Source organism: Sparus aurata, chromosome 22 (genome assembly GCF_900880675.1).
Source record: "Sparus aurata chromosome 22, fSpaAur1.1, whole genome shotgun sequence".
NCBI classification, from domain to species: domain Eukaryota; kingdom Metazoa; phylum Chordata; class Actinopteri; order Spariformes; family Sparidae; genus Sparus; species Sparus aurata.
This window is the reverse complement of record NC_044208.1, coordinates 27,671,788-27,696,030: the sequence shown is the minus strand read 5'-3', so window position 1 is coordinate 27,696,030 and position 24,243 is coordinate 27,671,788. Positions and strand designations below refer to the sequence as shown.

General features: G+C 42.5%; 2 protein-coding genes across 2 annotated transcripts; one reads left to right on the top strand and one right to left on the bottom strand.

The window, feature by feature from the left end:
- Positions 1-12,160: 12,160 nt before the first annotated feature.
- On the top strand, positions 12,161-17,165 carry LOC115573545 (proteasome subunit alpha type-6). Its single transcript, XM_030404355.1, has 7 exons — positions 12,161-12,359; positions 13,287-13,381; positions 14,788-14,869; positions 15,400-15,555; positions 15,679-15,857; positions 16,071-16,165; positions 16,959-17,165. Exons 1-7 carry the CDS (start codon positions 12,284-12,286, stop codon positions 17,014-17,016), a joined length of 741 nt encoding a protein of 246 aa, XP_030260215.1. The 5' UTR covers positions 12,161-12,283; the 3' UTR covers positions 17,017-17,165.
- Positions 17,166-19,876: 2,711 nt separating this feature from the next.
- Positions 19,877-22,348, bottom strand: LOC115574287 (NF-kappa-B inhibitor alpha-like). Its single transcript, XM_030405728.1, has 6 exons — positions 21,992-22,348; positions 21,293-21,398; positions 20,969-21,176; positions 20,779-20,867; positions 20,413-20,673; positions 19,877-20,305 (listed from the first exon to the last, which is right to left on the bottom strand). The coding sequence occupies exons 1-6, from the start codon at positions 22,225-22,227 to the stop codon at positions 20,276-20,278; spliced, it is 930 nt and encodes a 309-aa protein (XP_030261588.1). The 5' UTR covers positions 22,228-22,348; the 3' UTR covers positions 19,877-20,275.
- Between the last annotated feature and the right edge of the window lie 1,895 nt (positions 22,349-24,243).

The following is a 24,243-nucleotide window of genomic DNA, read 5'->3' as shown; positions in this document are numbered from 1 at the left end:
TGCAACTGTTGGTCAGAGGGAAACGGTAGTGAAACATCCTCTGCAGAGTAATGGGCCTGCATGGGTGGAGCGCGAAACTGCAAAAGGACACTGACGTCCAGATGTATACTTTAGGTACTTTCCTCTGTAAAGAGCAGTCCCCCGGTGATTGTCACTCGTGTTCTCAGGTCTGACTTACAGCGAGATGTGTGAACAGGGGTCTGAAACACGGAGGCAGCACATCAGTCAGCCTCCTCCAGGGTTAATGACAAACAGCTCAGCTTGAACTCAGGTTAATATTTGTGGGCACGCTACCTTCTATTTGAGTCATTCACAGACAACCATGAATGAAAGCACGAGCTACGTGAAGCACAAATTGGATTTTTTTTTTTTTTCCATTTCCACTCTTGAAGCAGTGACATACTCTGTCCTCCAGACAGACAGGCACCATACAGAGACTCATGTGTTGTGAGATATGATTACAATAATAATAAACACATGTTTTGTATCATCTTGTATTGGTACGTCATGGCGCTTCATTAAAAAAAAACAATGTCTATTGAAAACATCCTTAAGTTTTTTTAGCTTAAACCGCAAAACAAGCTGATAAAAGCGTCCAAAGAACAGCTGATTTGTGACAATTTAATTTAGTTAATTACCTAAATAATTGCCTGTTAGTACGCAATAACATTCTGCAGTTATGCAGCAGACAAAAGTCAAGAGTTCATAGCTGCAGTACGTGTTTTTAGACCACAGACATGGCCGATAATGCTCACGTGTTTGCAGAAACAGCACGACCAGCCGACATGGAGCAACATTAGCAGTCGTGCTTCTGGTCACCCTGCAAATGTAACACCAGTATTCACTCTCTTTTTGTGCTTCTATCCAGTACTGACATTAACATCTGGTTCTTTAGCCTGAAAACGCTCCGCTTTGTTGACCAGCTAGTCGCTAACTTTGCCCTTTTTTTTTGCTATTTTGTGCTGAAAACAGACGTCTGCCGTGTCTGCAAACACTCCCGCTGACGGGAGCGAGAGGGAACCAAGTTAATAAAGCTGTAAAGCACTGCTTCCTGAGCAGATCTCACCATCGGCAGATGGATAGGGTATTTATTTATTTTTTTTTAAATCATGCTGAAATCACAATGGTAGCATCACAGAATCCTGCGGTCGGCTGGAAACTATCTGCAGCGGGGTCCACTTGGATGCAGATCGAAAACCACCCTCTCTTGGCGATCTCGGTCTGCTTGTTCTCCGACACGTTTTGCTGTGTTCACATTCGCCCAAACAAACCGATCTCTGCGGGGGAAAACACTTCTGGTTTTTAAAGCATCTGCTCCGAAACAGGCCGGGTGTAGACAGCCCGTTCCCCGATTCTCTATTGTTTGATCACATGTTTCATATTGCACATAGTCATCTGGCACCTCTGAATATAACATGTCTATTAGTGCAGCTTTAAACACATGAGCCTCTGGATTGGCTACAGAAGGCCGAGCACAGAAACTCGTGTGAAACTCTCCTCATGTCTATAGTTAGAAAGTTCAACTAATCTTGAAAGGAGAACATAAAGCCTGGTATTTATAGACGAGCTCTCTGTCTGGTATCTGCAGGCCAAAGAAAGCAGCCGGTTCAATTCTGTTTTTAAAAATGTGTTTCTAGTAGCATGTGTATATATTTATTCAGCTTCTCTCCGTCCTATTCACGGATTATGACATCCTCATCCGTGTCCAGTCACCTACAACCTGCAAAAGAGGAGTGTAAGAGGCAAAAGGTCATGCAAACGTTGAGTGTGTGACTCTGCAGGGTGTGGTAATTAGAAGACATCACCTAAATAAACACACACACACACAGATAACATGATTTCATCGGGCAGGTCCAGCCAGTACATGTTACATGATGTTTTCTCGCTGCTGAGAGGAGAGAATGTGAAGAACGCCGTGTCCCGGAGGGATTTTCGAGAGCAGAGATAAATCGTGAGCGTAGATCATTGTCAGTGAGGACATCTCGTCCCAAATCTCTAAAATGCTAACACAAGGAAATCTCCCGACAGCCTTGAGGAAGAGGACACTCCCTGCTTTTGTTGTGCTCTGCCTGGCCAACCCACGCTGCAGCAAAACAATAGATATTTTTAGCCTTTTGTTAAATTTAAACCACTTACCAGCGCCATTAAAATGAAATTGCTATTTACATTTTCAGCTGCCTTTTTTTTTGTTTGTTTGTGGCGAGCAGAAACCTGTCTCCAGCTCGCTGCTTTGATAAAAAAGCACTTGCGGCTGAAATCTTTGCAATCTCTTGTCTTTGTCACGGTGAGGGCATGTGCGGTGAGGTGCGCTCAGAGCCCACGATACCAAATACAGCCTCGTCGCTAAGTGCTTGTTATGTCTGCGCCTCGTACGCAAGTGCTGTGTATTTACAGAGAAAAAGACTTTGGCTCTTTTATCTTCCCTTTAAAAACGTCCCCGACACAAAGGATCCCACGCCTTCTGGAGTCGCTACTCGACCGGCCTGTTTGTCTGTCTGTGGGGGAAACGGTTCATGACACACAGAGGGAAATATGAGAGGAAGAACAGAGGGAGGCAGTCAGGCCACTCATTGTCCCGAGTTGACGATTCAGCGGGACAAAATACATGGAGACACGCAGTGAGAGAGGAATTCCCCCAGTAAGTTCAAACGATTGCAGATGTGCGCCTGGCCCCGGCTGCTACTGCACACATCTGGGCCAGGAAAGCTTCCCCGCACGCCTCCTCGTCCCCGTCCTCCGAGCCGTCTCCTCTTCATAACACTGCCCTCTGCTCTACCCTGGAAAAGCAATCAGGGTAGAGAACACACGGCCGGTGTAAGCTGCCACTCACCAGGCCGACTGGTCCGCCAGCTGCGGCGGATCCGCGGCAGAGCTGTGCATCACGAGAGGGCCCTGAAAAGACCATTATCCTGGCGGCTGGGAGGAGAGATTTGGCGGAGGGAAAGTTTGGGGGATTTCAGAAGGGAGAAGTGCAGCCTTTCAGTAACAGTGCTACTGGAGGTCAGCAGTAGTCCGCCACCTCTGCACAACTTCTCCTATAAAAGGTGCACTGTGCAGTTCTGGAGAGGAGATTTTAATCCGAAGAGAAAGATCCTCACTGACACAGTTTCATACTGCTTTCCTGTGGCGGACCCTGCCACCTTTCTGGCTTCAAACAGCATTCCTGGAACCTTATTTTCCTCTGAGAACAGCTTGTTTATTCACTTCTGGAACACATACTTCTGAATTATTAATATTATAAGTACTGCAGCTAAGGTTAAAAGTCATGTATGGACACCACTCCTCCAAATAAAGCAGCTTTCCAACATTTAGCGCAGTTTTACTTTGAAATGCATGAAGCCCTTTCGTGAGACAAACACCAAAGTAAGCCAGAAAGTAAAAAGGTGTGAATGAGTAAGCCTGCATGCATGCAGAGTGGCGAGTTGTTAAATAAAAGGGAACATTCTCAGCTGCTGTTCATGTTTTTATAATTGACCTGAATTAGCTTCACACACAAACAGGAGGCATCCTTGGCACCTTCCTCCGCTGGCACACACTCGTTGTTTACCTCCTGAAAAGCAGACGAGCACCTGAGTCGGTCCGACTTGTTTCAGCTCACTCAGACTCGACAGGCGCTCCACCTCGGCCACATGCATCCCCCGTGCCGTGCGCATGCGCCAACACACACTAGTGGGAAATTCCCAGCAAAAATTCCACTCCAGCAGTCCTCTGCGAGCGCATTCCTGCGTTTTTTTTTTTCATAACATCTTCGCTGCTGAAATGAAAGTCGAATTTACAGTTGTGGAGGCAGTTTTGAAGCACCAGCGTTAGCCTCGAGCGAGCAATAAATCTTCCCAGGCCGAGGATATTGCATGTAAGCTTATCCCTGCAAGATTTCCTGGATGCTGCTCACTTTGGGGAATGTGGGGGAGCATGAAAGAACAGGCAGAGGGGAGAGGAGGGGGGAGACACCAAAGGATTTAAGAGAAGAGTCACTGCGTAGGTGAAAAAAATGTTAAATACAGCAAAATATCGCCCATTAATTAATTGGATTCTTCCTCTGAATAGACTCCCAGACTATACAGCAGCTCAGTGACTTAACCATCAGTCATATCAGTTGTTTAATTTTGGGGGAAAAGTTTTTTTCTCAGTCCAAATTCCCCTCGCACTCCGTGACGCGACTCCACGGCTGAACATAGTTATTTATTCTTACTTCTGTTTGAGTATCCAGCATAACCAAAATAAGATGGATGAGAGCATGTTTTTCCATTTGCGGACAATGTGGACATTCAATTAATGAATGCCTGAGTGTGTGAAAGGGGGGATTTTTATAGGCGTACAGTAGTGTGCACAAAGTGAGTCATGCCTTCTCGGTGACTTGGATCGGTCTCGATCCAACGTGCGCCGCAAAGCGTGTCTATCAAGCTGCGGTCTCGCTCCAGAACTGCCCAAGACTTAATAACACAACAGTCTTATTGTTCTTGTTGGTCGTCCACATGTTGGTTTGACGGATCTCTTTCATCATCATGTTCGTATGTAATGGTCCCGAGCACAGTTGGTTTGGCCACTGCTGCCTGATAGCCGACAGTTGGCATTGCTGCAGTGCAGCAGGGTGTTTCCTCTCTTCTTAAGCCATCAGGAGATTACTGACTCCACTCTGTTATTACTGAGGCCACCGGGAACTACTGGCCTGCAGAATTACTCCACAGATGGGTTTTCCAGGTTCTGTATCAGCTATCTGTACCTGGAAATTCTCGTCAGTTTCCAGTCCAGGGCATCGCTTTAGTGCGGCTGGAAAGAAGCGCCACGTTTATTTAGATGCTTTGTGTTTCTTAATGATCGATTTTCAAAATGAGCCCCTTTTTAAAGTAAGTTTATATGAAGTATAATGTTGGCTGGTGAACACAGAGGAGCTGGCAGCCATAAAGAGACTTATATTAGGAGAGCTAAAGCTAAAACTCCAAACTGATCCAGAAAATCAGCTAATACTAAATTCAAACCTTATTGACTGAGTTGTTGTTGGATCCACTGGAGTTGCCAGCGTTTCTGTTTTTCTTCTTAGAGCTCAACAAAGTTAGAAGATCTGGCGTCGAAGCCCGAGGGCGAGGAGCTAAAGTTGCACTCGCTGTCAACGCATGAGTAAAAAGAAAAAAAAAAAAAAACCCCTGCATGTCTGGTTTGCACACCCGCTATCAAATGATGGGCATTAAAGGCAGACATAATGAGATAGCTCTGCATGAGGCATAATTGACCAGGAGGATGATACGGTGAGCAGGGTCTGAGGCGAGGCTGACAAAGCTCACCAGCAGAACCTGATAGTTAAGGCCTGTCTGAATACGCCTGGTGGTGAGCAGAGTAAGAGACGCTCTGCGAGACACTCAGCCCTCAAAAAAAAAGACAAGAGCGTCTTGAGAAAAGAAGAAGAGGTTTTGGGTTTCCTGCTGCCCTGTGGCACAGCGGAGTGAGACCTGTTTACTTCCTCACGCAGGCGACTTGCTGCGTGAGAACGTGAAGTTCAGGTTGTTTGTCGTCATGTGAAGCCCCCGTTTGGATTCAAGTGATCCAGTTTGATTCGTGGGTGTTTTACTTTATATCCATGCATTGTTTAATGTGCAAACAGGCCTTTTCTACTCCATTCATCCTACAGAACAGCTTCAATTCAAGAAGAAGAGGAAGTTTAGGAGTGAACTGTCTATTAATCACACCCACCACTCTGACATCCAGCCGTGTGGGTTTCTCTACATATATTATAACATTATAGGCTGTGAGTAGACAGGCAGTGCATCTAATTTGAATTTAAAGTGCCCATCGTCTGCGGATATCATCTGAGCCGTGTCTATCTCTGGGATATCATGTGCAGGTTATTTAAGGCGGGGTTTTTTTTAGGTTTTTTTTTTTTTTTTTTACATGTGACATTTATAGTAGGATATGTGGGTTAAAACCACGGATATCCCCTCCCTTCCATGCTGGCTCTATTGTTACCGCAGACACCTGTTCATATATGGTTCACCCTGAGAGAGCAGCCCATGTCAGGCCCCAGTCAGCTCTTACTCACTGCTAAGTCAATTCAAAAACTCGAAGGTTTTACTGGAAAGAGGGAGAGATGACGAGCGAGGAGGGGTGAGATGGGTTCAAAGCAGGGACTCTGTGATCGCCATCGAGATAACCTTACACATGGGACGATGCCGTGTGAATACAACAGCAAAAAAAAAAAAAGATTTGTGCCTCTCTGATAACTGGAGATTCGTCCCTGACAAAAAGCAGAATAGGCACGACTCAAAGCGCACGGCGTAATTGCACAATCATCGTGATTTCTGCTACCGGCATCCTGCTCGTATTCGGGCCCCCGTTTGCCTCTGGCTTTCATTTAATAAACTGTAGAGTCAATACACCAGATGCTAAATGTTCCATCTGAAACTCATCTGCATCGAGCGCTGCGGTGTCTATATTTCAGCCCACTTTATAATGCATCAACCACATTGCCTAAACACTTCTAAAGTTACCTCACGTTGGGAGCGAATCACGAGCCGGGTCCGCTCACATGGCCCCACAACATCAACGCTGCGTTGGTCATTATGTGCTTTAAATTATTGCTCGGCAGCAGACGGTAAAACTGTTGTCGTCCCTGTGGTTTCGATTATAAAGCACCATGAAAGGCTTCAGTATTTCAGCTTCAAACTATGAGCAGACAGTATGTAAAATATTAAAGAGGCATCCTGGCAGTTTTAAACACGGAGGTCAGATCGCTCGCCACAATGACAATAACACAGTCTGTGAAAACAGTTGTGTTATGTCTTCTGTGGCTCCGGAGGAAGATTCACAAAGTTTGATCAAATTATACAAAGATCATGATGACATCACCATCATGAAATCTGAAATCTGTCACTGCTGAGGTGAGCAGCTGCACACCATCTTGGACAGCGACTGTAGGTATTCAACATCACCTTTACAACTGCAGTAAAACTACAAATATCTCTGAAGCAGTTTAAAATAAAGGATTATTTTTGCTATTGATTGTTTCAGACAGACGTCCATGGTTGCCTGAAGAAGTGTTGAGCATGAGAGGAGGCAGTAAAGATCTTAAAATGAAACAAAAAGTCTTTTTTAACTGAAATAAAATGCTATGTTACGACGAACAGCCATCATCCAAAATAATCACATTACACACTAAGTGAACAAATCTCCAATTTCACTGCAGTGCTGCGTGTGGTGTGTCCAAGAAGTGCTGCAGTGCGTTACAAAAACTGTGAGGTTTGAAAGAAATTGACATTTAGAAGGTGGAGGGGTTCTTAAAAGACGCACTGAGCTGCATTATGGGAAATGTAGGATCCAGCTCCAAACATACTGGAAGTCAGGATGTCTGAACTGCATCCGTCTCTCACATGTCCCCTTTACTAAATTGCTGTAATACCCCTTTAGAAATCTTCAATCTGCATTTTTGAACCTCTGATTTTCACACGCAACATTAACCGGATGATTACACCTGATCCACGGGCCGCACCTGGTCTTAATAAGTGTTCTCTGTGTCTCGTTCCTGCCCGCATTGCATTCAGATCCCAAAATGCAAATTAGCTGGCAGGCATCATTCATCGCCTCCCCATTCATCCTCACCCGTCTAACTGCTTTTCTTGCAAGGTGCGACCTGCTTAGCTGCTGCGAGTGGTTGTAGTTTCTTGTCGGGCTGCTCGAGCCGGTGAGAACAGAGGGAGTGAGGTGACCTTTCAACTTGAGGTCGGGCGATTGTTTTTTACTTAAGATTGCGGTTCACGCTGTGCAGGCTACATTTTCACCCGGGTGAGATGCGATCAAGCAAGACCACCTCCAGATGTGGTCTGCACGATGTGGTCTGATCACACTACGCTCTGCACACATTTTTTATTCAAATCAGACACACATACAGATTGCATGGTGGCCCGGAATCCGACAATGATTTGTATAAATGTGACTTTTCTTTTCTTTTCTTTTTCTCCAACGTGACTTTTCTTTTCAGCGCGTTTACATTTCTTTCTGCTCGTGCAAAAGTAGACGACAGTAAGTTGTGTTTTCCCTGTTCTTCAGTCTCACTGGGGTCATAACACATCCAGTATTTATCTGGAGGATCATCACAACAGCATTGAAGGGAATTCAGCTAGAAAACCAAAGATATTACTTTAATAGTAAGAGTGAAGATTAGTCAACACATGCCATAAAAGGCGGACCGATGGTAAAAACTCCTTTGTAAATAAAAAGTGTATTAAAGCAGACGTGACCTTGTTGGAACACGACCAACTCACTGAAGCCTCAGGTACAACGGAGCCGCAGTAATAAACATCTTAGCCAGCCAGTGTGTCACAGTTTGTTTGTCGATGTTCTCTTTCAAACAGGTGAAGTGAGGACGAATGTAGATTACAGATATAGATATACATTAGATCAGCAGGTCAGGACTTTAAAGGGGCACTGTGTTGCCTTGGAATTATCATTAATACTTACAAAGTTAATGAGATAATAACACATCCATAACTGAATAAACAAGCTGTTCTCCGAGGAAAATAGTTTGAACTGTTTGAAGCTAAAAAGGTGGCAGGGTCCGCCGCATGTAAACAAAGTCAAACCTTATTAAATCTTGTTGTCTTTAAGGTCGGATTGTTTATTTAGTCTGTGCAGAAAATAAAAAACAATCGGTCAATGACGATCTTTCTCTTCTGATTACAAATATCTTCCCCTAAATCTACAAACTGCTCCTTTAATATAAACCAGGTGTGACTTTATTTTGAAAGCCTGGCATCTGCTCTGCATCCATGTCGGTCCGTGTAAAGTACCGGAGTGGTTTAGGTTTTAAACTCCAATGTCACGACACCACTTTAAAGAGCGTCCGCATTCTTCTGTACACTAGCTGTGCAGCCGGTCCTCAATCAAATGACTCTGTTTCATTTTAATCACATCGTGGGTTTTCTATTTTTGTGTTGAATAACAAAAGCCTTTCCCTCGGAGTCAAGTGCAACACCACTAATTGCGACGCACCTTAAGGCTATTGTGCAACCACAGACGCTGTTTGCAACATGACAAACCACCAGATTATTTACAAGGAACAACATACAAGTTCCAAAAAAAAGGTGTCTGCACTAAAAGGAAGCGAGCACACAGCGCTGTTATCACGCACACTGAGCAGACCTGTATCACTTTTCTGCGTTTTTAGTTCACTTTAGATAAGCCGTTCTGAGAAGCTGGGTGCAGCATGCAGCTTCTCAGAAACTGTCTGCTGTAAAATACCATGACTACTTTGTGTTTTTGAGATAAATTAGATTGTTTGCTTCATGTTTGCATGCTGCGTTGAAAAAAATGTACATAGTGGTGCTCAGCAGACGGTTTCAGAGAAATATATTTGGGAAATTTTGAAAATATGCACAAAAATGTCCCTGGTCGTGGAAAAAAAACAGCCTTTAAAATGTTTTAAGCAAAATGACTCCAACTTACTAATGTTGTGTTTTGTTTCAGAGAAAAAAAAAAAAAAAGGCCTCATCGTAATCATGTTTCCCGCATTGCCTAACATCTAAACTTCTGTGCTTGGAAAACATTAGCCAGGCTGCGGCTTTGCAATATGAAAAAGTATTTTCATAGATGGTGGAGATCCCCCTGCACTCCAGAGTTCAGTCCCACGCCTCGGCTCCTAGGGCCGGGGGTGGGGGTCTTTCTGGTTTCAAAATGTGAGTACAGTGTGCAAGGTTGCTGCGCTGATACTGTAAGACTGAGCTTTTGTGGAGTAAGAACAGAAAGACGGGGTGGGCAGAGAAAGAGAGAAAGCAGAGGCGGTGATGAGGACAGGAACAGGGGAGGAAAGTGAGAAGTATCAGTGGTAGAGGGGTGATGGCATGGGTGGGGGGGTTTGCAGCCCAGGTTGTTAAATATCAAAGCAGGGGCTGCTCTGGCAACGCAATAAAACACTGTATGTATTTGTATTTTTATATGTTTTTATGTATTAGATCCTCAATAAGCCTGAAGAACATATTTGATTTAATGGTTTATGAATCATCCAAAGTCCCAAATGTGTACAGTGAGGTTTCTAAAGGAGATGAATTCTGAATATTCTGGAGTTACATAATCAATGTTGGAAACTCTTGTGTTTATCATTCTGCATCACTGTTTAGTTAGAAGGAGTACTTGTGGCCGTGCAGGAGTGGCAGCGATGTGTTGCAATACTGGATTATTTTGCATTAATATTTCCAATGATGTTTGTTGTTGTTGCTAAAATAACTTCTTGCGTACGCGTTGTGTGATCGGGTCATAAATGAAGTTCAGTGGTTAAACACAAACACTCCCGTGTGTGTCATCTATGATTGAGTCAAATACTGGGATTTTTTTTTTTTTTTTCATTAGGCTACAAAACCGTATCAGAAAGTGTTAAAAGACCCCAACTGCTGTTTCAATCGCGGGCCCCGAGATTAAACACCCTGATAATCACAGATCATGATACCACACTGATGAGTCATTATCTAAATGTGTCAGTAACTTGTAAAGAGGAAGCAAACATCCTCCATTCAGCTGCGTTATCTACCTGTGGACTGGGAAAATCCCTGGTGACACACAAACTTCTTTATTTTCAGGAACAAGGAAACAGGACTTGAGTTCCTTCCAAGTGGTCGGCCCGTGATTTTTTAGCCACAAATTAATAAAAAACATAAATCTAACTCATGTTCCACTGTGGAGTTGGCGTTGTTTTCATGTGGCTTGACATGTGATAGGACAAAGTAAACCTGAGAGAATCTGTTTTCACCTTGTCACAGTGTTACAGTGGATAGTTTTGCTTTAGCTGTGCAGGTTTTTGCAGAAATCATGTTAGCGTCTCTGGCGGTATAGCAAAAGGAAGCTGTTTAGTTTACACAGCACTGGTAATAAAATAGGTAATGTTTCACTACATGTTACATCTTCAGTATCAAAAAAGGAAGTCACGCTTAGAAGATGAGACACAGATAATACACAGTGTCAACATAACCCCCCCTTTTCTTTATTACTGATTGAGATTATACTTATTATATTTCATATGTCAGTTCATGCCTGTAACAGCAGGCAGCGGTTGGAGGGGTTTGTACTGAATTGCATTATATTGTGCAGCACGGACAATGCAGTCGTTGACTCACCCGCTTCCCGACACATTTAAAAGACAAAAGTTAGATATTGTAAGATTCAGGCCTTTCTTTTTTTCATGCAGCGTACATTTGGACATGTCATAGCAGGGAAAGTACAGGTGTTACTAATGACTGTGGCACCTTTCCATGTAAGTGTTTCAGTGAGTCACGTCGGTGAGCCGGCATGTACAATAGTACATCTATAAATAAATAAATAAACAGCTGGTTCCTGATATTGTGCGTGCTGGCTCACTGTTACGCTGTCAGAAACCGGGAAACTCAATCGAAATCAATCATTGATTTCTAAGTGACACCTGTAATTTTCCTGTAATGGTATGACAAGTCAAAAGGTGTGCCTTTATTTTACACTCAATATTATGGCCTACTTAACAGTATGCTTCATAATATAAAGTCTTGCAGTTTCAGTTCAGGATTTCATATATTTTTCGGTTTCACACTAAAAGAATATGATCCAATACTCGTTGTTTTGATTTCCACAGACTCCACCTATGTATGTGTTTTTTTAATGGCCTGTAATAATTTCAAAATCATTTTAATGAGGTCAATAAGACTGCAGATGCTAAATTTAATTTAACCAATAAGCTATAAAACAGTATTTAAACCATCTTAATCCTCTTATCATTGTTTCAGTTACAAAAATCAAAAAATAAGAAATATATTGAACCTTTACCTGAGTAAAAGTCAGAATGCTTCAAAATACTCTAATAGTAAAAGTAATCCATTGAAAAGGGTTATTAGAGTAAAAGTGTGAAATTATCTGAATACATACACAGATAACACAAGTATTAATGGACAAGGACATAATAATCCTTGTTATCTATATTGTGTCATTGTTTTTCCCGAGACATTCAAGTGTAAAAATTGCATTTTCAGGTTAGAAGCCAGTCAAGTTATATTTATTCTTACTACTTTACATGCTGTTGGCTACTTAGCTTTTAGCCATACAAAATATATTAATGTTAAAATAGGTATTAGGCTATTTATAGCTGTCAAACATAAACATTAGAGTAAAAGGCAGGTTGTATTTATTATATCACCATGGTAACGACGCAGGCCTCTCGCACCGGAAGAAGTTACGGGTCCCCCTCAGTTCAACTTCCGGGTGGAAATATTGTGCATGAAGTAAAATCTGCTTGCAATTTCATTTGGACGAACTTCTCGGCCAAACTTAGGCTTTCAAAATGTCCCGAGGTTCGAGTGCAGGGTTCGACCGACACATCACCATCTTCTCTCCCGAAGGAAGACTCTATCAAGTCGGTCAGTGTGCGGGATTTGTTCGGGCATAAGCCGGCTTGCTGGCTCACTTGTTTGCTAGCTAGCTAGCTAAATGCTCTGTCATGGTTCGCCTAGCTTGGCGTTCATCTCAATAATAACCCTCCACTAAAGCGAAAGTAGTGTCATATAAAACCGTAAAAGTCGTACGTGTGGTGTGCCTTTCGTTATTTTACGTTTACTTTGCCGGTGCTTTAATTACGCTGAACAGCGCGACTCAAAACAGCTAGCTGGCTAGTAGGCTAGTTAGCATCATTAGCATTGCAGTAAAGCAAGCTGATTCATTGCTGAAAGTGTCAACTCGTTATTGAGTTAACCGTTAGGGTGTTGGAAAGTTAGTCTAATTATTATTTTAATTAAATTGTCCAGATAATGAGAGTATTTGTCATAGGGACGGTAATTTCACGTATTTTTCCGAGTACCGTTATCGTTGGTGGGACTTAAAGGAAAAATACACCCAAAATATTAACACAATAACACGTTTTGAGTAAGTTGTAATCGAGAATTAATTCATGAAATTGATCCACTTTCTCTCCTTAACTTACTTGGACATGGACAGGACCTGTGATGGTGTCATTGATAAACAACATCACATTAGAGGAGTTACATTCTGAAGTTGCTCCACAAACAGTAAATAACAAAGCACATCTTTGTGTATTTGAAGGGATTTAAGGGATGTCCCCAGTTCAGCCATAGATCCTGCAGGTTACACTTATTTGGAAGTCAAAAATCAAAATCAAAAACTTCCGAGAGCCCACAGAACCTGTCAGTGATTCGATGCTGGCTAGTCAGACAACAGCTGTTCAAGAATCATGAATGCTACACTCTTCTTTACTTTTCCCTTACATTAAATGCTGTTATCAGATGAATGTGTACACTTAATCACACCTTCTTCTCTTTGCTCGTTTGCAGAATATGCTTTCAAGGCCATAAACCAAGGTGGACTCACATCAGTAGCAGTCAGGGGGAAGGACTGTGCAGTTGTTGTAACACAGAAAAAAGTACCGGTGAGTTGAAGTCGAGTCTTTGTTTTCACACTTGTGTTGGACTGGAAAAGTAGGGGTGTAACGATACATCGATCCGGATCAATATACCAACTCAGTGATCCAATAGCATCGATGCAAAATGAAAACAACGATTCATATCACTGCCATCATTAAGATATGCCTTTATTTTGAAATTCCCACGGTACTTCTGTGTCAGTGTTTCCATCCATGCTCAGCTCCTTTCTAAACAGAGCTCTGTTTGTATTAAAATCAATAGATGGTTTTCCATTTAATTGTCTAGAACCATTGATGCACATAATATTTCCACTGAAGAGTTCAGTAATAAAACTGTCAAATGATATTTTAGTTGCTTTTTGTCAGTTGTTCTAAATGGAACTGATGGTGTTAAATTGGCATATGATATCATCTTATATTGATCGCAGGCTCCTGTATCAAATCAAATTGAAAAGGCATCGTGGCACACTTTGTGATTTGCTGACGATTTGCACCCCTAACTGGAACCAGGCTGAGCATTGTAAACATTAGAGCCTGACAGATATATTGGGTGGCTGATTATCATCGTCCAATATTTATCTAGCAATGAATAAATTGGAGATGTATTGATATTAACGTATATGTTGTCAGGTTTGTCAAGTTGCATCGTCCTCATTAACGCTCGTTTCTGGTAACGGCCATACTGTTTGTTTTTTTTTTCACTGTAATAAAGCTCATTACATGTGGAGCTATCATATTTCATTGTAACCTGATATGCCTTATTCATTTGTCAGTGACTGAATACACATCCTGTGTTCATATTTCATTTGTCTATCTTTAAACAAAGCATCATAAAGCCCCTCAGATTCTCCCCTCTGAAAAATTTTCATCTACTTTTGAAATGTTTCTCATTTATTTAGATGTTTTATTGGTCGTATATATTTAATATGTTTTTAAAAGAGTTGAAACATGTTGAATATAGACAGTTGTGCATTACTTTTTATCTTGGATTAAAAAAAGACTGATTTTGCCATTTATAGTGTTTGCTTTATCATTTTCATGTAATATAAAGCAATCATTTTATGCAGTTTTAAAGTCTAAACCAGCAAATGTTGAATGATTCTTTATTATTATTATTTTTTTATTATTATTATTTTTGAATGATTCTTTATTAAGTTGTTATTTAAATAGTCATTTATTGGCGAGAGACTTGACTGCAATATCCTCTCGATTATTTATTAATCAGAATCTGAGAGTGTGTCAGAGGAGTGAGAGGATACTTAATGTCTGCTGTGTGTGTGTGCGTAATGTTGTTACGCAGTTTATTCCAATCACATGAAACCCCTCTGGCACCTCTTAAGTGTTGAGTCAATGTTTTAACACAGTATCGAGGTCACTAATCTAACATTTATTCATTTTCTTCCTCGAAACAGGACAAGCTCCTGGATGCCGCCACAGTGACCCACCTTTTCAGAATAACAGATAATATTGGATGTGTAATGTCTGGGATGACGGGTAAGAAAAGATGTTGTCTCCGTGTCGTAGACTCAACGTATCGGTTTACAATTTCTGCACAAACACTCAGTTAATCTGTTTTTATGCACTTCTTTCATAGTGTGCTTATTCAGCGGTGTGTTAGCATTTATTTCCCAGTTTTCTCTCCACTTTTTCTTTTACTAGAAGCATTTTTCTTAAACTTTCCACTATTATAAACAAGTGGTGGTTTCTGCTGCAGGCGTCAGTCATTTTCAGTAAATGTGAACAAAAATTCTGAGTGAAAAAACCAAAATAACTTTTTAAGAAATTCCATTTATTTCAGAATAAATTGAAAGTGATGAGTCTTGATTGACATTTCTGTTCTCCTCAGTCTCAGCAGTTTACTGGAGTTGGTAGTTCCTCTTTCCTCTCATGTGTAATATCTGACACAGGAACAGCTTTCTGCAGATACAATTAAAAGATTGTGTGAAGATTTCATGCACAAACATGACGGTGTTGATTGAACAAATCATCCACATCACACTCCCTCTCCCTCTGATGTCTTGCAGCTGACAGCAGGTCTCAAGTCCAGCGAGCTCGCTACGAGGCAGCCAACTGGCAGTACAAGTACGGTTATGAGATCCCAGTGGACATGCTGTGTAAGAGAATTGCTGACATCTCACAAGTCTACACGCAGAACGCTGAGATGCGACCACTGGGCTGCTGTAAGTATAACGATCAGCTTACAGTCAGTGAGGAGTTTACTCATAATGGTCGAGATGTGTTTCGACTTTAAGCAGATCCATATGTGTGAAGCTCTGGAGCTAAACGTCGCCTGTGTCCTGCAGGTATGATCGTGATCGGCGTTGACGAGGAGTTCGGCCCTCAGGTGTACAAATGCGACCCAGCAGGCTACTACTGCGGCTTCAAGGCCACCGCCGCCGGAGTGAAGCAGACAGAAGCCACCAGCTTCCTGGAGAAGAAAGTGAAAAAGAAACTGGACTGGACCTTCGAACAAACTATTGAGGTACAGAACAAATCTCTCTTCGGCGATGTTGGACAGGTTGATGAGGGAGGAACATGAAAGTGAAAGTAACCGCACAGGTGGTTTCCAGATGCGTGGTTGCTAATTTTATAACCATTACTGTCATGTCAAGTCAATTATTTTACGATACAACAGAAATAAGATAAACACACATTTATCTCCTGAACACTCCTCTCTGTTTTTTCTCCCCTTCAGACGGCAATCTCTTGTCTGTCGACTGTTCTCTCCATTGACTTCAAGCCCTCTGAGCTCGAGGTGGGCGTTGTCACAACGCAGGACCCCAAGTTCAGGTAAAAAAACAGAAACACATGGTGTTCTGGTCAGTGCCACTTGTGTTAGAATTAGAATTAGTGCTCCCATGAACAGTTTTTTAACTCCATGTGATATTAAGGTGCAGCCTTCCTGGTAGTAAATGAGCATTGGAGCATTTTTTCTAGTCTGCTGAATCTGTCTTTTCCGGCCATCTAGTTACTATCACATATGGTCAAGTGTCAAATACTCAGATGTGTGTGCTACAAGGAACCTTTAATTGGATATGGAAGTCTCAATTTAAAACTAACGACTCTGTGAGCTACAAAACCAAACGAGACCCCACCAACAACACAGAGCTAAACTACGTGAGGTGTCTCACAGCCTGAGGAGAGAAGCTGAAAAACAACGAGTGCTTTTTTTGACCGTGATCACATTGAAGTTATTTATCTTGCATAGCCTTGGATGGATTTATTACTTCATCAACATGCTCCCTGCAAGGAGCTGTGTTTAAAAAAGGAAAATAGTATGAAATATGTTGTCTCTTACTTTCACTAACTTCCAAAATAAATCAACTCGCTGGCCAGATCGAGATCTGTATGACAGAAGGGAATTGGTGCTCATATCACTTTTGTCGTCGGCGTCCGCCAGAATCAACAAAAAATGAAAATTCCTTGAAGCAGCTTTAAGAAGCTGGAAGGAGCTGCTGTTTTGAAAAGTAACCCGAAGTCTCCCCGATCTCGGCAAATGTATTTTTTGATGATTGATTTCAGCTGTAGTCGTGGTTAAAATAGATTTATTTATTATTTTTCCGTCTTCTCTCTTCTTCTGCAGGATCCTGACAGAGACTGAAGTGGACACTCACCTGATGGCCCTGGCAGAGCGGGACTGAGCGAGCAGAGACGCGTCACCTGTTGGATTAAGTTAGAGCATGATGGGATATTCAGTTCCCAGAAGGAGACCGGTGTTATCTTTGTTTGCTGTACATTTACCCCACTGTTTCATTCAACAATAAAAAAAAAAGTTTTTGGAGTAAAATAACCAATGTCTTTATATCAGTTTATTCTGAATACTAAGATTTGTGTTTGTTGCCATTTTTACAACACATACACGGTATATTTAGCGCACATATATTCTGCTCATGTAAACAGACGTCTTGGTTTCATCAGCTGTGTTTTTTTTCTGTCTGTTGGTTGAATTTAGCAGCAGGGGAAATGTTTCTGGGAACCTGAGCGGTGCACAGCTCTACCTCTCAGCTTCCTGTTGTGGGCCTGAATGCGTTGTATTCTCTGAATACACAGGTGCCGTGGAGAGGTATTCTTACTACTCACTGACCTGATTTTTCTCAACATTTCGGCACATGTCAGAAATAGATTGCTTCGACTTACCGGATGTATCATACAACAGGAGTAGTTTCTCTTTTTAAAGGGAAACTTGGTTCCCTCTCGATACTTACACGATGACAAAGTTGACATGCGGCCTCGTCCAGCTCAGCATGTTACAGGGGGTTTGTCATCACCATGTGATCAGAAATGATGTGCTGTCAATCCCAGACCGTTTCCCATCAGTGTCGTCATACTCATGAACTTTTCTCTGTTTACATGCAGCTCTTACATACGTAGAAGTCCAGCTGAAATGTCGTGCTTTTTTCCATCCTGATCATTTACTTTCAGTTTAAATTTATGTTTATAGATTCTTATGTAATTTTCACTGAAGGTACAACTTGGTCCTTGGAAAATCCCCCTGCAGTCCTGCACAGGTCTGTAACCTTGTTAGTGTTTACAGCTCAGAGGACGATTACAGGCTCGCTGCAGTGTACACTGCTATTAAACCTAATCACGCGGGGAAATCTTGACAGCACCATATAACTGCTGTTGGCTCCAGGTTGACTTCATACTGGGGAATTAAAGTGGGGCGTGTCGGTTACTTCAGGTAAATTCCTTTCTGAAAATATCCTGATTACTATGCACAAATCAGCTGACTGGTGACGGAAGTAAATTTACCTGGAATTAGGTGCATACGTCAGATACTTATACGTACCTGAGTCTTTTTTTATGCCATTCTCTACTATAATATTTAACTTTTTACATGAAATATGAATATGATGTAAATGATGAATATACATGTTTTTATATTAAAGCACCCAACAAAATGTACAATATACACCAGAAACTATTGACAGAAAATGAATTGGTGACTATAATGATATTTTCTTTAAGGTGCAGTACGACAGAATTCATCCACTTTTTGAATTTAGGCTCCCAACGAATGTGGAGTCAGTTAGCCGCACAGCTAGCTGATTGGAGCATGCCTGCACTGTGAGCTCACGCTGCTAGCACTGGAGGCTAGTACGTTAGCATGCTATTTTCAGCAGACGTTTCTGCAACACGTGACATCAAAACCTTTTTCTTCACATTCTATTCATCATATTACACAAGTAAAATTCTTACTTATTTCACTGTTAAGTTATTTTAAATCAAAGACATTTATAGGTGAAATATGCAGGAATTAGCCACCTTTTGAATTCATATTTCAAAGAACTATGAGGCAGCATATTACCATAGTAACTGCTAGCTGCACAGCTAACAGCAGCTACAGTTAGAAGAAGTTAGCTGTCCAGACTAGCAGATCATAGTAGACTCTTTTTAGTTCATTAATTCTTACATTTTGCACCTTTATTGGTTCCAGCTTTTCTGTTTTTTCTATAATTATTGTATTTTTCAGTAGTTTTAAGGTTTACACTGTAATTTGGAAACAAATGAACAATGTGACGACAGTTTAAGACGTTTTACAAACCGAACAATCAATCAATCAATGGCAGAGATGATCTGCAGCAACCATAATGACAATAATCATTAATACAAAATAACTTTAAAAAATCAGAAGCACTCCAGCTGTGAATGAACGTATCAAACAAGGACGGAAATTGAAAAAGTTTAAAATATGGCGCCTTAATTGTAAGAGGTCTTCATGAGGGACACTATAATAAAGGCTTTTTTACATAACCTTCCTCGTTAAATAGATGTTCTTATATTTGGATTTCCTCTAGATTTTTAGGTATTTGCTTTCCCATTTTCCACGAGACCGTGACAGTTTTTTAACTTGATTTTTCCTTCACCAAATGGTTCAAAATGAGCCTCACGTCAACTCAGAAAAATCCTGTTTCTTACATTAAAACATGAGTAATAATTATCTAAAGGTGTTTAGTATTAAAGTCACAAATGTTATGTTACACTTGCATACTTTCACTTCCATAACATTGTCAATGGAGGACTTGTGCTTGAACGTGAGCTCCACTGTAGCTGACGATGTTTCCTGGTCGTGGTGACACAGACTGATTCTCCCTGGCTCGTATTCCCGCCTTAGTAAATACAAAAGATTTCCTCCTTACTAAATTTCTTTAGTACTTTGGTGCCAGTTCCTGCTTCTCTTCAGCGGAGCGGCACCAGGGGCAGGCTGGAATATTTAAAGTACATTTTGTTCCTCTTATACCGCCCAGGGACTTTCAGTGCGCTGACTCAGAGACCCGGTGACCTCGCCTCAACAAGGAAATCCCAGACTGTTCCAAACGGCTGAAGCGCGATCGCTTCTGTGTGTGTGTCTTTCATAAGTCTGGGCTGCTTGATGACTCTCTTCCTCGTCACTGGGTGTTAAGTGAGAAATGATGGTTGTTTGACAATGTGGAAAGGCCGAGATATCACATGGAGGGAATTTACACTCATGACTGGAGGAAACACACGCAGTCGATGCTGTTTATATCCATAAACTTCTTTATTCTGAACAGGTTTTTTGTTAATAGTGTTTAAATTCACACCACGTATGTACAAGGTACAAAAATAATATCTCTGTATTTACAATATATTATACACGTCTGGTATTTACAGATCAATATATATATTTATACAGTATATAGAAGGTCTATATGGAGGTCGTGGTCATGCTGTTTTTATGTTTTTTCTGGTGCAGATCATTGGGTGATCTGGACCGGTTTTGACCAGACTGGACGCCGTCTTCATTTTTGTGATCCCTGGGCCAGCACCTCTCTGGACCTGGACCGGGGAACGTGGACCGGCGTGTCCCTCGGATGTGGGGCCGTGGATGGGCAACCCAATAGCAGCTTAACTGTTCACACCACCAGCAGAGGGATGCTTCTACTTTCCAAACTTTATGTCATCGTACAGCTGTAGGAGAGAAAATAAAGAAACGTTAGGACACCAAACCTTAAAGACAGGATTGTGTAAAGTTTTAAACTGGTACTGGTTGTGTGGACCTTGAATCAGAAACTGACCTCATCGTCCGATAGGTCCACATCCTCCATGTCGCTCTCGTCTGATTCGCTCTCAGGCAGCTCCCTCAGCTCCTGCGCCGTCTTCTCAAACAACTGGCAGCGGATGTCTTCGTTCTGGCGCCCGTAGGTGAGATGGTACGGCGTGAAGCCGCCGTAGTTAAAGCAGTTAACGTCCGCGCCGAGCTCCAGGAGGCAACGCACCAGTGTGGGGTTCTGGAGATCCACGGCGAGGTGGAGCGACGTCCGACCACTGCACTGTTCCTACAGGCAACAAGAAAAACAACGTTAGGTTCCTGCTGCTTTTCCTTCAAACATCTGATCTGCTACATGTTCATCTCGCTGCCTCTTAGAGCTAACGACACCTACCTGTGCATTGATGTCTGCGCCAAGCTGAACCAGGTTTTCGACCAATGAGATGTAGCCGTTGATGGACGCCAAGTGAAGACAGTTGTGTCCTGTGAAGAAGAAAAAAGTAGGGAAAAGGTCAGTTAAAATTCAAGAAGTTCTCCAGTGAGACACGACGGTCTGAGTGTCTTTATTGTAACTCGATAATTACCATTGTAGTTGGGGAAGGACACGATGGAGGCGAGGTGGTGCTGGGAGTTCTGGGTGATGACCCCGAAGCAGGCGAGGGAGCCTCTCTTGCAGGCGATGTGGAGAGCCGTGTTCCCGCTGTCGTCCGACAGCCGCGGGTCACAGCCGGCCTTCAGGAGCCTCTCGACCAGCTGGGGCTGCTCTGTGATCACCGCGAGGTGGAGCGCAGTCTGAGGAGGAAACCAAAAAAATAATGTTTTAATCAGGAGTGTGACTTTAAAGGCCAGTTGTGTTTGTGATTAGAACGTCTGGTGGCTGATGTTGAATCATCTGGGCTGATGATTACCTGTCTCTGGTGGTTCTGGACGTTGAGGAAGGGGTGATTGTGGGACAGTTTGATCATCTGGAGAGCATGGTCTGTGGCTTCATGAATGATGGCCAAGTGGAGAAGCCTGTGTGGTGAGAACAGAGAGAAAAGGTCAGTTAAAACAGTGCTTTTCTGAACAAAATACACAAGGAGGAAATGGTTTCCAGCCAAATGAGACCGAACAAAAGCCCGAGCAGTGGAGCGTTTCGCAAGAATGGAGTTTTGTCGGGTTATTTCCACCAGTTGTGGCTTGACACATCTGATGCTTTATCAGTTCCTGGCAGCGGGCCAGGGACTTTCCTGAACTCGCAGAGCGACATTAGCGCCGCCCAGACTGCGCTCTCAGCCAAAGTACACACACATACACACGCAGGGTGCGCGCGTGTGTATGCGTGTGTACTTTGGCTGAGAGCGCGCGCGCGCACACACACACACACACACACACACACACAGTTAAAGGCCTCTTGTTTTCGTGCAGCTTTCGACACTCTCATGCGCACTTTCTGCAGCTTTCCATACACGGAAACGCGTAAAGTGCCAAACTTTACGCGCATGGATGAACATTTTGCAAAAATGCGCACTTGCATTACTCTAAGTAATGATAATAATAATAAAAATAATAATAATAATAATAATAATAATGGACATAAATAATAAAAAATAATAATAATAACTTACGTGTCACCGTCCTCCGTCACCGCAGTCCTCCAAGGCTCGTATTCCTGAGTGAGATCCTCGTTGTTGTTCTTCACGTTCATGTCCTCGAAGTCGCTCACCAGCTCGTCCTCCTTCAGGGAATCCAGGCCGCTGTCAAAGCGGTCCTCCTGGCACGGCAGCATCTTCCCTTGCTTGGGCTCCACGTTGTCGAAGTTATAATCCATTTGGTTGTGGTGCGATACTCTGTGCACGTCCATGTCGACTCTCTTTTTTCCTTGTTTGAAAAGACTTGTCAGCGGGATGGTGTGGGGGAGGAGGCAGGAGAAAGCAGCTCCGTGTCTCTCCTTGAGGTCAGGGCAGAGTGTAGCAGGCGGAGGGAGGTGCGCTCGGTTTATGTGCTCTCGGCTGGGCGGAGCCTCTGCGGGGATTTCCAATTGATTATCTTCGAAACAGCGAAGGGAAATCACACAGGAGCCGTGCTTTTGTGAGAAAAATCCCCCCCAAACAGACTCAGAACGAAAACTTGTAGTTTCCTATTAGACACCTTATTTTTTCACCTGTGATGTAGGTTATAGGGGACATGTGATGTGCTTTATGTCAATGAATGAGGCGCGATGGGCATGAATGGCCCCTGGTTGGCTCTTGAAGAATTCCCTTCTGCACTGTGGGGAAATTATCTCGTCTGTCAAGTGGTTTTTTTTTTTAAAACCAAAGCAGCTAAAGATACACTATTTACTTTTCCAAATGTGAATTTAAAGAACGGGGCATTCAAGCCACCGACATGAGAATGTACAGCGAACAATGAACTTGAGGTCCCACACCTACTTCAGCAAACCACAGGGCTCTATTATATAATTCATTTGAATGCTGGTGGCTGTTGATGACCACACAATAGATGAGATATTAGGCGCAGTCGCCAACGCACGTTATCACCACACGAGTGCATTTTATCTAACAGGAGAAGAAGAGTTTGCAACATTACTGGCGGCTGTTTGAATTAGTTTGAGCTGCTGAGTTGGTAAAAAGAGTAAAAAAAAAACATGATCTGCATATAAGTATTATGTGTGTATTTGTGTTTATCCAACTTAAATGTGCAATATGTGTGAATTTAAAGGGGCTCTGTGGAACCATTTGTAGCAGTTTACAGGCTTTAATCTCCTCCAGTCTCCTCTCGGTTGCCTGTAGACGATATGTAAATGTTGTTTAACGCTGCTGGACTCTGGATTTCTTTCTAAAGTCCAAAAGTTGTGACTTTATGCACGATCTGGAGTCCGCTGACACAAACTGGCTTCCTGCTTTTAATATGTTACAGAAGATCCACAAAGCTCCTTTTAACGCAAATGATCAACACAGTTTGGACGCCAAAGAAGTTCATGTGTTGTGTTGAAGTCACTTTGTGTTGGAAACCTGACTGCGAACAACGCCAACACTCTCCTCGCCCGCTAGCTGCACGGCTAACCGAGCTAACGGCGGCTTCAGTTAGTGGTCACATACATTTTGCAGGCGCCGGCTGAGCTACGTTGGAAAGATGTGGCATGCAGAGCTTTTTGCCTACTGGCTAGACTTTTGTGAGATATCAGTAACGCTCCCCGTACTTCCAACATAACTTCTGCGGGACGTATGTGAGCTGACTGGGTTCCCTGTTGTTTGTTTGCAGGATGAATTTTAGACATATTGGATCTTTAAGATTTGCATTCACCGAGAAGCATCTGAATATTTTTTGGTTATCATGATCAGACCTGCCATATGTACCTCTAACACTAATCTCTATTCTTGTTTTTTGTTTTTCAAATCATGCTTTAGTGCCTTGTAACACTCGTGCACATTCCCGGGTCGGTCACAGGAAGGACGCAGGATTTCAACACTCGTGCCTTTACATGGTTACACTACAAAGCGTCACGCTGATCACAGGGGAGTTGGGGGAAAGATTCTAAAGTTTCCTTGTGGAGACTCCCTTGTGAAACCAACAATGCGTTTTCCACAATAGGACGTTCTGGACTTACCCGTCTAGCATTGCACGTGCTTAACACAAACCCTGGAGGTGAAATCCTGCACAAATCAGCCTCGATCCTGTAAAACACTGCGAACAGTCGTGCAAGAAATGTCTAACTTTACTACGAAGCTTGGTAGGAATTTTGAATATTTTCCTTGTGATTTTCCTTTGTGACCTTTGTGTTATCTTTTCTTTTCTCTCACCCCCCCTTTTGTCCCATATTTGCTCAGAGGCCTCAAAGAGGAAAGTCCTTTCTGTTACACAACTTTGGTTTACAGAG

Excerpts from the sequence above, each read along its gene's own strand:
- LOC115573545 (XM_030404355.1), top strand. The coding sequence starts at position 12,284 with ATGTCCCGAGGTTCGAGTGCAGGGTTCGACCGACACATCACCATCTTC. Across the intron at positions 14,870-15,399 it reads TGTAATGTCTGGGATGACGG|CTGACAGCAGGTCTCAAGTC; the intron begins GTAAGAAAAGAT and ends GATGTCTTGCAG. Across the intron at positions 15,858-16,070 it reads CCTTCGAACAAACTATTGAG|ACGGCAATCTCTTGTCTGTC; the intron begins GTACAGAACAAA and ends TCTCCCCTTCAG.
- LOC115574287 (XM_030405728.1), bottom strand. The coding sequence starts at position 22,227 with ATGGACGTGCACAGAGTATCGCACCACAACCAAATGGATTATAACTTC. Across the intron at positions 21,177-21,292 it reads TCCAGAACCACCAGAGACAG|ACTGCGCTCCACCTCGCGGT; the intron begins GTAATCATCAGC and ends TTTCCTCCTCAG. Across the intron at positions 20,868-20,968 it reads GTCCTTCCCCAACTACAATG|GACACAACTGTCTTCACTTG; the intron begins GTAATTATCGAG and ends TCTTCTTCACAG.